Genomic DNA, 16,360 nt, shown 5'->3' with positions numbered 1-16,360 from the left:
TTTTTAGTTCACCGAGTTATAGTTTTGTGCTGTGACACACTCTCCATAGATTCATGGAAGTAACAAAGCTTCGAAAACCAAAGTGAAGGAAGTGAAACCCATTTAAAAAAAATATATTTTATGCCTTTTAACAATTACATGTCATAGATAGGATAGCTACTATCATTACTCATTCACTGCCCTTCACAAATTTAATATGACGTACCGCGCCATTCCCGAATTTGTTCAGGTTTTGTTTATTTGCCAATAAAGCGCTGGTCAGACCTCTGGTAATGTTGCACGAGGGGGCAGCATTTGCCTTTTGTCCATGTTAGCGCTTTGTTACAGTTTCAGCTGTTGTTAAAGCACTATATAAACCAATATGTAGCACATTGCATTTTGGACAGCCACCCTCATTTCATGCTCATATAACGACAGACCCATATAATTTAGGATTTAACTCATTTTTCTGGTGAAAGAAGAGAGCCTAAGGTTTCTTACACTTCGCTGAATGCTTATGTAGTCCTAAAACTCAATATGCTGCAATTTGAGTGAAAATGACAAAAACCCTGGTTCATTTACATTTACATTTACATTTTCAGTTAAACTGAAAATGTAAACTCCCAGAATTGATGTAACCTAAAAAAAATATTCTTTTCCGGTGTATAATTCGCATCCAAAAGCCTTTATTTACTTCAAAGGAATACCCTGCGCCTTATACGTAGGTGCACCTTAAATGTGAACTAATACAAATGTGAACAGGGCTCGCAACTCCACCATCCCCTAAAGAATTTGTGTGTATCCCCAGCCTCTACCGTCACAACTTATAATATGTTTGGAAAACCTTTATATATCTATATATATTTGGAAAACTTTTAGCAGTCTTTGAAGGTGCGCCTTATAGTCCTTATATGTTAATGATGAACGTTCTTTGAATGAAAAATGTGGCTTGGGAAAAGTGTGTGCGCCAGTGTGTGTGTTTGTCTAAGTGTTTTTCCATGCACCACCATGAGCATAATGGCCCTGTGTATTTTTAGTACACACTCAAGGTTTTTCCTGGAAACTCTAGAGTACGACTCTCCTCCCGTGTGCCAGGAAGTTGGGCTAAGCGTCGAAATCCAGCACCCGGGGCCAAATTTGAAGTGGGCCGAGGACAAGAACTAAAATGCAGAAAAGCCCATAACGATGTGGTTTGCTGATTTTTACTGAACAACACTGGCTGACTTACGCCAAGTTTTCCCAAAAGAAATAACGCAAAGTGAATGCATTAACTGAATAAATAAACGTCAATTTAAGTGTCCTGGCTTGACATCGCTGATTGTCAGACATGAGAAAAGTGAACTTGACGACTTGAGTAATACAAGTAAAATAAAGTACAAATACTCAGATCGCTTCAAATCAAACACCTTCCAGCCACTTCTATCAATGACATGGTGTCCCTAATGCGATGACCGGCCATTGTAGCAGAGAACAAATTGAGACAAGTAAAGCACACATACATAAACATTTTGTTAATAGCGTCATTAAGGAACTTTGTGCAGCACTAAAAAAAAAAAAAAAAAAAAAAAAAAAAAAAAACATGACGTGCATACTTGTGGGATTTTACTCAGTAATGGCAGCCATAAAGACGAGAGTTGCTATTATGTGGAGAATTTACTACACATTACTCAGCGCCGTGGAAGCCGGGTCGGGAGGCGAGAGGCGAGAGGAGACTTTGGACTCGTTATTCTCAGACGCTGTGTGTGTGGTGTGTGTGTGTGTGTGTGGTGTGTGTGTATGTGTGTGTCCATGCTTGCATCTTACCTCAGCGTCTTGATTGTGCAGATCGTATGCGCAAGCCAGATTGCGCATTGTGGCTGTGCTCAACTTGGTTTCTTCTAAGAGGAGCTCCAAAAGCAACACCAGCTGGTCGGAGGTCACCTGTGGACAAAAACAAAAACAATAAATAAAACAATAACACTAATAATAACAATAAAAAAATAATAATGATAACAACATAAAATAAACAATAAGAGTAATAATAATAAATATAATAACATATGAACAATAATAATGATAATGATAATGATAATAATAAGACAACAATAATACTAATAACAATAATAATAATAACAATAACACTACTAATAATAATAACAATAACGATAATGACAATGATAATGATAATAATACAATACAATACATATTGATTTATAGATCACTTTAACAACAGCAGAACAAAGTGCTTACCATGGACAACTATCATGTATAGGAATAATAATAACAATGATAAATATAATAAACATAAAATAATAGCAATAATAATAATACAAAGTACTAATAAAAAGTAATAATAATAATAATAATAATAATAATAATACCATACGTATTGATTTATTTAGCACTTTAACAGCAGAAGCTGTAACAAAGTACTTAACGTGGACAAATATCATGTACAGGAATAATAATAATAATAAATAATAATAATAATAAATAATAATAATAACAAAAAAAAAAATAATAATAATAACAATAATAATAATAATAAAATAGAACACTGGTAATAATAATAAAAAGTAATACTAAAAGTAAAATACGACTACTACTACTAATAATAATAACAATAACAATAACAATAACAATAATAATAATAATAATAATAATAATAATGATTTATATTGAGCTTTAACAACAGCTGAAGCTTAATACTGACTATCAGGTAGTGTACAGGAATAATAATAATAATAATAATAATAATAATAATAACAGTAATAATAGTGCATCACGTCTGTAGCCTGACCCTCCCCAAGAATGAGACTATAGATTCTGTGAATAAATCCCACCTCAACTGATACAAATTGCACATATTACATATTTGAAACCCCATTTCCATTTCGCAACATTTCCCGGAAGTTTCATTTTTGCGTGCGGCAAAAGAGAGACAGAACGCATCAATATAAGTCAATTAAAACACACGTTTGGAAGGCAAGAAGGATGGAGATCATAAAAGTGAGCTGAACGCGGTAATGAAATAAATATGCTAAACTGAGCGCATCCTTTGCAACTGGGGGAAGATTAGGAAAAAAAGAGGCAGAAATGGAGTGTAAAGAGAAGGAATTAAGAAAGCAATAAAGTGGCAGATTTTAATAAAGCCGGAGGAGCGCGTACACTAAATGCTGCTTCTGAGGAGCAAAGGCAGCAGGGAAAAAAAACCTCAGGAAAGACAAAACGCTTGGACTTCTTTTTTTTGTGTGTGTGAGTGTGAGAGAGAAGACAAACATCACGAGGGACACCGACATGTCAGTGGTGAATTGAAGAGATTATGGATGTGGGCTGCGATGGGCCACAGTGATTTGGACTCTTAAATGGGATGAGACACGGTGGGGTTTTCAAATCTCAGACACACCTTGGCTGCTTCTAAGAGGAGCCCCAAAAGCCTGAATGGTTCAGGTCTCTAAAGAGGCTCCTGTGAAAATACGCACCCAAAAGACTTTGAGATTTTCTTCTAAAGATGATCGTGCGCCATATACGCCGCTGCTCCTTATATGTGAAGTAATATTGAGCCACAACAGGTCTCGCCACTACTGTCGGATGCCACTGACTCCATTTTCCCTCTGTAGAAGAAGTAGCACGTAACTCTCGCCTTCACTTTTGTGCCTCATAGGATGGTGTGCCTTATATTTGAAAACTTTTATATATTTGGATATACAGTAAAGTCTCGTTATATCGATATCGGATATATCGATAGTCCCGGTTATATCGATACTATTTCTATGCACGCACGGAGAAAATTACATGCAAACAGGGTCGGATATATCGATAGTCCCGGTTATATCGATATTTTTTCGGACTCCCTTGAATATCGATATAACGAGACTTTACTATATATATATATATATATATATATATATATATATATATATATATATATATATATATGTTTTTCTTCATCTTTCGCGACCTCTGTCTTCAGACGTCTGTGTAAACTCTCAGTCGTACAGGAGTGGTCCATCGATGAAAAGGTTTCTTCAGCCGTCATCTGTACTTCTTTGAAGGTGTCGGACGTTTCACTTCTTATCCAAGATGCTTCTTCAGCGAACTAAAGTCTTACTGGTAGTTTAGGCCCTATATATATATATATATATATATATATATATGGAAAGCAGATAAACATTGGAAAACGTTTACATTCATCCAAGTCTTGTGGTGTCCATAGCCCAAATAGTCAAGTCACAATAAAGTTGATTGAATAACCGCAACCCTCGCTCACATGTAGACAGGATGTCCCTCTTCTCACTGGAGTGCATGTGTGGGAGAGTTTAATAATGAAAAAAAAAGGTACATTGAAGATGGCGGAAAGCTATGAACTGAATTTTTCAATCTAGCTAAAGATATGGTAACACTATATATATATATATACAGTAAAGTCTCGTTATATCGATATTCAAGGGAGTCCGAAAAAATATCGATATAACCGGGATATATCCGACCCTGTTTGCATGTAATTTCTCTGTGCGTGCATAGAAATAGTATCGATATAACCGGGACTATCGATATATCCGATATCGATATAACGAGACTTTACTGTATATATAGACGAAGCCTCTTGGATAGGAGGCGAAACGTCCGAAACCTTCACTTTTGTACAGATGACGGCTGAAGAAACCTTCTCATCGATGTATATATATATATATATATATATATATATATATATATATATATATATATATATATATATATATATATATATATATATATATATATATCCCTACTGTCCAGACGTGGTGGCGGTGCCGGACTCTGGCAGTACATATGCACCTAAAAGCTAGCAACCACTCATTTGATGACAATGAGGTTAAAATCTTAGCGAAATAACATAGACGGTTTGAAAGGGGAGTAAAAGAAGCTATTTTCATAAAACAGCTAAATTCTTCACTAAACCGATATGGTGGTGTGAGGTTGAATTTGGATCATTCGTACAACAGAGTGCTTAGGCAACATAGGATTAGTTATGCTGATGAGGTGATACCAGGGCAAATAGGACAATCAGGACAGTCGTCAGGACAATCAGTGGAGCCTTCTGTTGTTGAAGTTTTGCCAAAATCTGTCTAAAAATTGAGCTACGGAAGCCCATAAGTACAAAAATATCAAAAAAGGTGAGGGCCACAATAACGTGAAACTCTGATGTCAAGTAAGGGACCACAAAATGTCATCCAGTGGGCCACAAATAGCCATAGTCCTCTTTTAACCAATACATCAACCACCCATTCTGTGACCCATCATTTTTCTTTCATCAGCTCAACCAAGCTACCCTGGACGCACCCTCCCAAACACCACAACAGTCCAGGAACCTCCCTTTTAACCTTGCTACCGCCAATCTAGTCAACACTCCAAGTCAATCTTTCCAACCGCCCAGCGATCCAAACCAACCACACATCCAATCCTCAAGCCACGCAGCCTTCCATAATTCAAAACCAAGCACGTGCAGAGCAAATATGAGCTACCACCAAACCATCTCCCTTCATCCCTCAATTCAACCACCCATTCATCCATTTCATCGCTTGGGAACACCCAACCGTAATCCAAGGACTTGGGAATGAAGTGATGGCTGCACACACACATACAGGAGAGAATTTAACGTGAAAACACGACAGCCAATCCCCATCTTCACTTTGCGTCCACTCCCCCGCCCTCCATATTGTTTAAAGAGCGTGTGTTCTGTGAAGTGGAGCCTCCATCTCCGGAGGGTTTATATGGGGGGCCCACCCAGGATCTCACTCACCCTCTCGCCCTTTGAAAAAAAGTCCAAAGCAGGCTACAATCGCTCAAATGTTCACATCATAAAGACACACAAAGACAACGGGACCAACCGCAAAGTCTTGGTGCGCCTCCCGGCACACGTGCTGCTAATCAATACGTCTGCGCCGCTGTCGCCACAACAATTTTGCAGCCACAGCGATGGCACACAAAAGCACATGAGGTCAGTGATTGGACTGCTAGATATGAGTGTCAGTTCTTCCTTTTCCCCGAAATGTTACCTCACATGCAATTTGTGAATTCGCAAATCATGGCGAGGGATTTTTTTTTTTAACTTACAAACAAGGGTGTCGTCCCATTACGTGTTTATTTGGACAAATGGCATTTTTGGAATAACATCATAGAGGAGCCAAGGCTGCTCGGTGGAACAGATAAGCCATGCGGCTTAGCAGAACGTAAACATGGACACATGGAAAACAGAAGAGATCGGATGTCGGAGACGAAAGCGTCGTCATGACATTTAAGAGAGTTAAAAAACTCTTGCGATGAGATTTCAAACGTTCATTTCAGAGACTGCTGAAAGGCTTGCAATGTGCTGATTTAGTTAGCAACAGCTCTCAAATGGACAGTGGCTCACTTTTTAACTCATTTGCAGCCATTGACAGCTAGACAAGACATATATTAATTGGGTTGGCATGTGTGAACAATCGTGCAAAAACATTTACAATTTTGAGGTGTCAAAGTCATTTTTTTGCCATGGGCCACATTGTAGCTACAGTTGCCTCTCGAGGGCCGCTACAAATTTAGGGAGAATGTTTAATCCCCTCCACATATTACATACAGAACGCACAAGAAATTAATGAAAAACTAGTTTTCAAATTTGAAGTCAAGAATAATGATTGTTATTGTGGTTTACATATGAAAATTTAAAATTTTATTTAGAACTTTAGCAGACATGGACTTTTACAAGTTTGATTTGCTTTCACGGGCCGAATAAAATGATGTGGCGGGCCAGATTTGGCCCCCAGACCTTGACTTTGACACCAACATCATTCACTGCCAGATGATGTGCAAAAATGTGTCTACTCCAGTGCCAGGGTTTTTGTCATTTTCACTAAAATTGCAGGACCCACAGAATATTGAGTTTTAGGACTACATAAACATTCAATGCAGCGGAAAAAAAAAATATTTCCCAAGTTATATGAGTTATCTGATCTTGAAATCAGAATCAGAATCAGAATCATCTTTATTGCCAAGTATGTAGAACACACAAGGAATTTGTTTCCGGTAGAACACGCTGCACTAGTATCGTTGTCAAAAAAACTGCTAAGTGGCACTATACAGTTCCATTTTGGCTACTGTTGAAAGAGTTCAAAGAGTTAATGGCTTGGGGGAAGAAGCTGTTTAAATGTCTGCTGGATTTGGTGCGCATGGATCGGTAGCGCCTGCCTGAGGGGAGTAGCTGGAAAAGGTGGTGGGCAGGGTGCGGAGGGTCCAGTAGGATTTTCCGCGCCCTAGTTTGGATTCTTGCAGTGTGCAAGTCCTCGAGAGCGGGTAGGGCGGTGCCAATGATTTTTTCCGCCGTCCTAACTGTCCGTTGAAGTCGGATTTTGTCCATTTTTGTGGCGGCCCCGAACCAAACGGTGATGGAAGAACACAGGATGGGAGCGGTTGTACAAAATACAATACAATACTGGCTTATAGCCCTTTAATAATAATAATAATAATAATAATAATAATAATAATAATAATAATAATAATAATAATAATAATAATAATACATTTTATTTCAAGCGCCTTTCAAAACACCCAAGGACACTTTACAATAAAAACAATAAAACAAAGCACATAACAATAAAACCATAAGTAAAATGATACATAATAAAATAGCAGATAGAACTATACATTGAAAGCAACAACAGTTTAACAGTTTTAGTTCAAGCTGAAACAACTCGCTAACATGGAAATAAAGGAAATGCTGCCCACTTGTGGAAGGGAAAGACATTCCCAGAGGTCTGACCAGTGCTTTATCTGGACCCTCGCAAGAAAAAACAAAACCCAAACAAATTCGGGAATGGGCGCCACGTCATGCTTTTAAATTCCCGAATAAGTCCGGGAATGGCAGTGAATGAATTAAATGCATACACTATTAATAATACATTTCATTTATAAGCGCCTTTCAAAACTCTCAAGGTCACTTTACAGTCATAGGCTAAGTTTTTCTGTGGGTGAGCAGCGGCAGCCACACGCGCCAGCGTTCACTCAACCCGAAAGTAACTCAAACAGGTAGAAAGCTAGCTCGTTAGCTAATAGATAGATAGCCAGCTAGATAGCAAATAGAGAGCTAGTTGGATAGCTAGCCAGCTCGATCGCATTTGAACCTATTTGATACTCTGTTTTGATTTTATTTAGATTTTTTTAAAATGTATTTATCTGTGTTCATATGAACATGCGCTGCATCTATTGGTGCAAATAATAACTCCACAACAACAAGAACAACACAAAAGAGACTTTCAGGTACTTTGCACTCAGACTTACTCAAACCAATTTATGATTTCCTGCATATTAGCATTACTTGCATTGTGTTTGTGAGTGCGTGTAACGCGAAGAGAAGGCAATTATGGGGAAGGGGGGGGAAAGGTGAACTCCATTGCTTAGCGCTCACTTATTAATGAGAGAGCCACTAGCATGGCAGACAAGCACTTAGCTGGCAAACGCACTCTCACTGACACAACCGCAACTTTGAAACAAGCATTCGATAGTATCTGCGGCAATGGCGTCGCGGTATTGGGCAAAATGTTGTTTTTAGGACAATACTTGCCCGAACATGCACACAAACCGCTAGCGGCGAAAACGCCATCGGGTACATATTGAGCCAGGTCTTGCGAAGACCTCTGGGAAATCTGCTGTGCAAAATCATGGAGTGTTCGCTCACATATGATGACGGGTATGAATGTGTGTATCAAAAATAAAGGTCAAAATAAAAACTTATGTGGGTGTTTGGGACCATGGAAATGAGCGAAACAGGCAGATTATTACCGCATTGCGTGTTTATGCAAACCAAAATTACGAAGACCTCTTTAGCCTTTGCACGCACAAACACAAATACAAAGTTCGAAATATACTTCAGAATCTGTCTGGGCTCACTTTCGGAGACCGTCCAAAGTGATTTAAAGGGGTTGTCCAGATAAAACATTTCAATCTTAAATCTTTTTTTGGTCCTCGCCAGCGATCCATCAGCATCTCCATGGCAACGGCACCAAGTGGAGCTTTAGTTTGTACAGTAAATAGCAAAGGGAGTCAGTAATGGCTCGACGCCGGGATTGATCGTGAACCTTTCATTTTAGGAGTTGATTCCATCACATTTGCCCGGTGTGAAGACAAAAATCTGGTCGCAGGTTACCCCTGACCAGATAGACGAATGCTCGTCTTTTCCGCTACTCGTTAACTCTTTCACTGCCAGATGCATGTATGTGCAAAAACGTGTCCACTACTCCAGTGCCAGGGTTTTTGTCATTGTCACTTGAATTCCAGGAGTTTTAGGACCTTAGAATCTATTCTTTCATCAGAATAAAAGAGTTAATTCCTAAATTATATGGGTCAGGAGTTATATGATCTTGAAATTAGGGCGGCTGTCCAAAATACAAGGCGATATTGGTTTATATAGCGCTTTAACAACAGCTAAAGCTGGAACAAAGCGCAAACATGGAAAAAAAAGGAAATGCTGACCCCCTGTGAAAATGAAAAACATTGCCACAGGCCATGGCCAGAGCTTTATCGGCACCCTAGCATGAACAAACAAAACCCGAAGAAATTCGTGAATGGCGTTCTACGTCATATTTTCAATTCCCCCAAAAAATTTGTGAATGGCGGTGAATGAGTTAAATTGCAGCTTAAACTGAAGATGATCGTAAGTCACTGACAAAAGCAATTTGGCGACAAAGAGACACCAAAAGCCTGGAGTAAAAAGTCAAGGATTGCTGACTATAAAATTCTATTGTATATCATGACCCCCAAAGAAGAGAGAACGTCGTCATTGGCACCTTTGAAAGGCGCACGGAGGTGTTGCTAATGCTTTCTTTCCTTGCCTGCTACCCCCAAGGGAGAGCACGCTGCTTGTTCAGTCGTAGCGCATTAAAGGCTTTGGCGACGTTGAATAACTGTGACATTATAAAACCAAACTGTGATTTCTGAGAGGCCAATGACTTGCGTGCGTGTGTGTGTGTGCGCGCGTGTGTGTGCGAGATGCCATTCAGCCGCTTGGCTGCCTTTTATTTCTGTCTGACCGCAGGCTTGTAAAAAGCCATTCTGGCTCCAGCGGCTAAAGGCCTCAGCGTACGTGTCAGGTACTAAGGTTTCAACCCCCACCCACCCCCTCCCACACCTCCCGAGCGCCTTCTTTTATATCTTCCTCGGCCGCCCCACGTCTCCATGGCGGTCTGCTCTCCCGCGACAAGCCCGTTCCTCGTCACTCTCCCTGTCAAGCGTGCCATTGTCTGGCCTTGTCTTATTTTCCCCTTGATTTAAGGCTGCAAACAGTCATCCGCTTGAGCTGCTCTGGTGTTCACGGGTCTTGACGAGAAACGGCGCGCTGGCCAGCCGCTGGGATTTGGGGCGGGTCGTGACGGCCAAAGTGGCATCACAAACACACGTAGTTTTAATTAGCCCGTAAGCGCTCGATATGGCCGCTGGGAATGTAAATGCGAAACAAAGATGGGGCAGATGGCGGGGAGCAAAAGAGCAAGATGGGAGATTGTAAAGCCAAATGATGGAAAGCAGATAAACATTGGAAAACGTTTACATTCATCCAAGTCTTGTGGTGTCCATAGCCCAAATAGTCAAGTCACAATAAAGTTGATTGAATAACCGCAACCCTCGCTCACATGTAGACAGGATGTCCCTCTTCTCACTGGAGTGCATGTGTGGGAGAGTTTAATAATGAAAAAAAAAAGGTACATTGAAGATGGCGGAAAGCTATGAACTGAATTTTTCAATCTAGCTAAAGATATGGTAACACTATATATATATATATATACAGTAAAGTCTCGTTATATCGATATTCAAGGGAGTCCGAAAAAATATCGATATAACCGGGACTATCGATATATCCGACCCTGTTTGCATGTAATTTTCTCCGTGCGTGCATAGAAATAGTATCGATATAACCGGGACTATCGATATATCCGATATCGATATAACGAGACTTTACTGTATATATATATATATATATATATATATATATATATATATATATATATATATATATATATATATATATATATATATATATATATAGTGTTACCATATTTTTAGCTAGATTGAAAAATTCAGTTCATAGCTTTCCGCCATGTGTGTGTGTGTGTATATATATTTAAACAACATTAAAATATACATAAAAATGTAAACTTTAATATGTATAAAATGTCTTAATATAAATAAAAATAAAAAAAATATATTAAAAAATATAAACTTTTATGTATACAATCTCTAAATCTAAAATCAATTGTAAAAAATATATATATATATATATATATATATATATATATATATATATATATATAATTGAAACTTTGATATGCATAAAATGTCTAAATGTAAATAAAAAACGGAAAGCTAGCTAGCTAGCTTCCTATCTATTTGAGTTATACTGTATATATATGAATTGCTATATGCAATAGGCTGCCGACATGGTAAAATTTGCAAACCAATTTTCTGGTTATGGCATTGGAGATTGTGAAATGTTATCAGCAAGCCACTCGCTAGCCGTTGGACTCGCGCTATCATCTCCTCCGGCGATGTTTACACCTGCTTCTTCTGCAGCACAGTGATGATATCACAGATAGTTCCGGTCATAGACTGATGACTCCGCCGATGACCTACAGCAGCCGTAATCTGATCGTTCCGAGCGTTTGGACCTGCTTTTCATTCGAAAAGCGCTTGGACGACTGCTAGCGGAGGAGCGGGCTGGGCCCCGCATTTGTGTGTTGAAGACACAAACACACAAAGAGAACCCCGCGGCAAAGACAACGGCAAGGCACGATCAATGTAGCATCGATGTGCAGTTTGACTCGGGGAATGTTTGTCGCCATAAATATCAAAATAAATGAAGGGAAAATATTCAAAACACAAACGGACATGCCAAATTAACAGGCCCCATTGGGAAAACAAAGCACATTTTGTTTCATCACTCATGTGACACGCTAAATGCAGCTTGGGAAACGTGGCCGGACAAAAAGGATCCATTAACTGGCAATCAGATCGCAACCGATAAAAGATTACGCAAAACTTATTTTACCATGTGATGGAATTCACGATGTTTAGGGAAGAAAAAAAAAGAAAACCTGTTGCTGAACGTATCTCTTGATTCATAAATATTCTTAAATTAAAGATTATTTAATTAAATATTGCATATTACCATGATGGTTATTTTTATGATTAATGACAAAAACAAAAATAATACCTAACATGATAGACAAAAAACAAGGGTGAATCCAGACTTTAGTAAAATGTGGTGACCAGGATCATTTTTACTAAACAGCGAGTAAATTATTACTATGCATATTTATCGTAACCATTTGTTTGGAGTGTGTCCCGTGGTTGCATTCTTATAAGCTTTTTGAGGCGATTTTGCGAGGCATTTACCGTATTTTCCTGTGTACAAGGCGCACCGGACTATAAGGTGCACCCCTAATAAATGGTGTATTTTCAGACCTTTTCCATATATAAGGCCCACCAGATTATAAGGCGCACCTTCAATGAAGAACATGTTTAAAAAGGTTTTTCATATGAGGCACACCCCATTATAAGGCGCGACAGTAGAGGCTGTGGTTAAGTTTTATAAACCCCAGCATGGACTTTAAGTCGTGGATGCTAGTTGCGAGACCTGTTGTATGTAGGTCAATATTACTTCACATATATGATGCACCAGCATATAAGGCATCATCTTGTGTTCTTTTGAAGAAAATGAAGGCTTTGGGTGCGCCTTATACACTGAAAAATACGGTATTTGAAAACAGCAATATAAGCATTTTACACATATAGTATAGTCACAACAGGTATTACATAGATTTCTGTGTAAAAATGTCTCATGCTGTTTGTTGCTCCCAAATGTTCACGCTGTACATACGTACGTGGCGGCTTTATACCAGTCAGACAACCGTCTGGGTTCAACCAAGGGTTGTGTGTCAAAGGTTAAGCTCAAAGTTTTGAATTTTGCCACGGGGAAAGAATACTTATGATACCAGCATGTGCGTACCATCAGATAACTTTTCTATCACCACTTTACTTTCTTTGTGTAGCTGTTGTTCTGTAAAACGATACCGTCCTGCAATTTGGCCCCGATCTGCTCGGTGAGGCAATTACCACATTTTCTCTCCTGCTCATCACCACTCTGACTCAATCGTTCACACGTGTGCACGCACACCTCCAAAACCAGGGGGAGTTTAATTAATCTCTGGCACTTTTTGAAACCCACCACTGTGCCCGTCCCCTGCGAATGCCTCCCTCGGCATCCAATCACAGTTCGCGCAATCCGTCCTACCGTTGCCAATGGAGACATCGGCAACTCATCAGCTACCCTCACGACAACGGTTTTTATCTTTATATCTTCGTCCTAGTTTTGCGATACTAATTCCCCCACAGGATGGGGGGATTGTGTTCGGTTTAGTCTGGGGAGTCTTTTTTCACTTTCCAGTTCCTTTGCAAAGGTGTAAAAAGACCTCTTAGATCCAATTTTGTCTGCATCCCAGGGATTGAGTGCTTTGGTCTGGGAAACGGCTGCCTTGTATTGCCTTTGAAAGGGAGGCGATTTTGACAGAGTGCCGAAACAAATGGGTTGCTGTTTGAGGGAGAGTGAGCCGAATACGATGTTTTTACTCGACACGTTTTCGGTGATGTGTAACCTGTGCAACCAGGGGGATGAACTTCAAGTACCATACTTCATGAAAGAATCAACCGATTTTTGGCCATGGGTTGATAGATAGAAAGACAGGCAGACAGAAAGAGAGAAAGAGAGACTGAGAGACAGAGAGATAGACAAAGAGAGAGAGAGACAGAGAGACTGATAGACCGAGAGACAGAGACCGAGAGACCGAGGGACCGAGAGACAGAGGGACCGAGAGACCGAGAGGCCCAGAGGCCGAGAGACCGAGAGAAAATGAGAGAGAATGAGAGAGAAAGAGAGAGAGTGTCGTAAACCAAATGACCGCGATACAATGCTGACCACAATAAGTCATTCAAGTTTTGGCAGACAATACAGTGATAATATTTCACTGCAATATTCCTTTCTTTGTGGAGATATTTTCCTGCCAAATATGAGCAAGATGAAAACATCCAACATTCAAAATCAGGTATAGTTTGCAAGATTTCACAGAAACGCTAATCCTTGATTCCGTTCTCTCACAGACACTTAACACACCATCACCTTCACAAATAAGGTGCTCAAGTATGAAATGTGACTAAATGCTGAAAATAGCAGCACACCCAGATTTAATTTCCTCTGGTCAATTGTACTGGATCCCGTGCGGTGTGGGAGGTAAAATTTTCATCCCTGAGGGGGTGAAAAGAAACATCGGTAACCTCTGGCCAAACTGCAGCTTCCTTCAAGGACTCTTAGATAAATATTTGCAGTGGTGGATGCTGCTCTTGATAATTGCTGAGGTTAAGAGGGCACGGGTATACGGGGTGGGGGGGAACGATGACTTAACCCGAGTTTTGTTGCAGATTCAAGACTAAAAGACACCACAGAAAGAGGAGCAGTGCAAACGACAGACAGGGGACGTAAGTACAAAGATTTTGGAGCACAAAAGTATCTACAGCTGTCATTGTGGTGAAGAAAAGTGCACCATGCAGTGCTTAGTCTGGAAATATTGGGCCTACAAAGAGCAGACAAACGACCACAGACAGCAGTCGCAGACTCAAATCCAAATTCGCCCAGAAAGATTAGACCACAGACTAGAGAGAGAGAGATTCCAGTCAATTACATTTTGCTGTTCTTGGGTATAATGAAGAAATTGAGAGCAGCAACGCTACAACCAAAGACGGGCTGACTTGCAAACAAGAGGTGGGAGTGGTGGTGAACGGTGAGCGAAGAGGAGACGTCATGGAGACGTTAGCCAGAGCCAATGAGAAGAAAGGTCATGCTAAGGAAAATACAGAATTTGTCTCAAGTCAGAGCAGACAAGGTATTCACAAAGGACTAAAAGTGGTTATATTGTGCAGGGAAATGCTCACGGAACCAGAAAGCCGCAGACTCCGGGCACATTAGTCAATGGCTGAAAGCGCTACAGAGTTGAGAGACCACAGAGATGAAGGGGGAAAACAACTCCAAATATTTTGTTTGTGTTACATTAAAAAATGGTGACTCGCGGGGAAGGTAATCCTTTTGTCAATTTGTGTGATAAGTCCACATCCGGCCTCAGGATACACGATAGCCAGAATGCTCCAAAATGCCTGCAATTGGCACCGACTCAATGGCTTCCGCATGAGTGCGCCTGCATGTCTAACGAGATCCTAGATTACGGCAGACTTTGGTTAGAGTGAGACAATAATTCCATGTTGTCATCCCTTGGCAGAGTGAATTTACAGCTCCATTTGTGGGGGGAACGTATTTGTCACCGCCATGCCTTTCCTATTCCCAACCTTTCTTGACGCCATGAAATTCTCAAGATCACCAGAAGACATCCAAGACCTCCGCAAAACAGTGGCTGACCTTGTTGTTCATTTCTGACAGGCTGACTACATGTGCGCTGAGGTACACCAACTTTGATATGGTCATGTAGGAATTCAGGTCTTCCTAACCGAAATGAGAGAAAAACACAAAAAGAGCTGCATTTTGTCAAACACACACACACACACACACACACACACACACACACACACACACACACACACACACACACACACACACACACACACACACACACACACACACACACACACAAACCAACTCTCATAAGCCCCATTAAGTCTAGACAACTGCTCCTAATCCATAGCGCTCCTTCCCTTTTACAAATGCAATGTACGAGCACGACTATTGGCTTCATATCAGAATATTGACGTCCATGTAAACAAACAACAAAGAGAGCTGTGCACATTTATGCGTGAGCAAGTCAGAAGGGAGATTCTAGGAATTTTTCGATATGCCCTTTGACAACGCACGCATGCACAGATCTCCAGTGATTGGTTTCACGTGCCAGGCTATCCATCATCTTTGGAACACAGTAGCACACAGCTGACATCACTCTTTGCACACGTGTGTGCGTGTACGTGTGTTTGTGTCTGCATTTTTTTGACGGGGCTAATTGCATTCGGGCCGTCTAAGGGCCGCATCGGCGCCCCGGTCGTTAGTCGGACCGACAGATGTTTCAGCGCTTAGCACGCTACAATAACTACATGGCAAAACATTAGCCAGTGTACCTATGAAGTCTATGAGGTGTCACTTGGAAAGGTTTTATGACGAGAGTCTGAATGCATTGGCCTCCACTAAAAAAATGTCATTTAACCAAGCATGGAATTGCTCAATTTACTACAGTGATCAATTCTTGGGCCTGTCTTAACTCTTTTAACCTCCCACAAGGGTATGGGAAGGTTCTTTGTTTCTTAATACCGTGAACCTGTCCCATTTGCTCTTTACAGTACAGTAGTG

General features: G+C 40.3%; 1 protein-coding gene across 3 annotated transcripts in view; it reads right to left on the bottom strand.

Annotated features, from left to right (window-relative positions):
• The window catches only part of aopep (aminopeptidase O (putative)), a 107,195-nt gene that overhangs the window by 14,270 nt on the left and 76,565 nt on the right, over positions 1-16,360 (bottom strand). For all 3 annotated transcript variants that reach the window (XM_088993830.1, XM_088993831.1, XM_088993832.1), the window contains one exon: positions 1,783-1,899. In XM_088993830.1, the coding sequence (XP_088849956.1) occupies positions 1,783-1,899 (117 nt within the window). The remainder of the gene's footprint in view (positions 1-1,782; positions 1,900-16,360) is intronic.

The sequence above is a fragment of the Hippocampus bargibanti genome, linkage group LG04, assembly GCF_051943395.1.
Source record: "Hippocampus bargibanti isolate YZ-2025 linkage group LG04, ASM5194339v1, whole genome shotgun sequence".
NCBI lineage: Eukaryota > Metazoa > Chordata > Actinopteri > Syngnathiformes > Syngnathidae > Hippocampus > Hippocampus bargibanti.
This window is presented reverse-complemented; position numbering and strand designations above follow the sequence as displayed.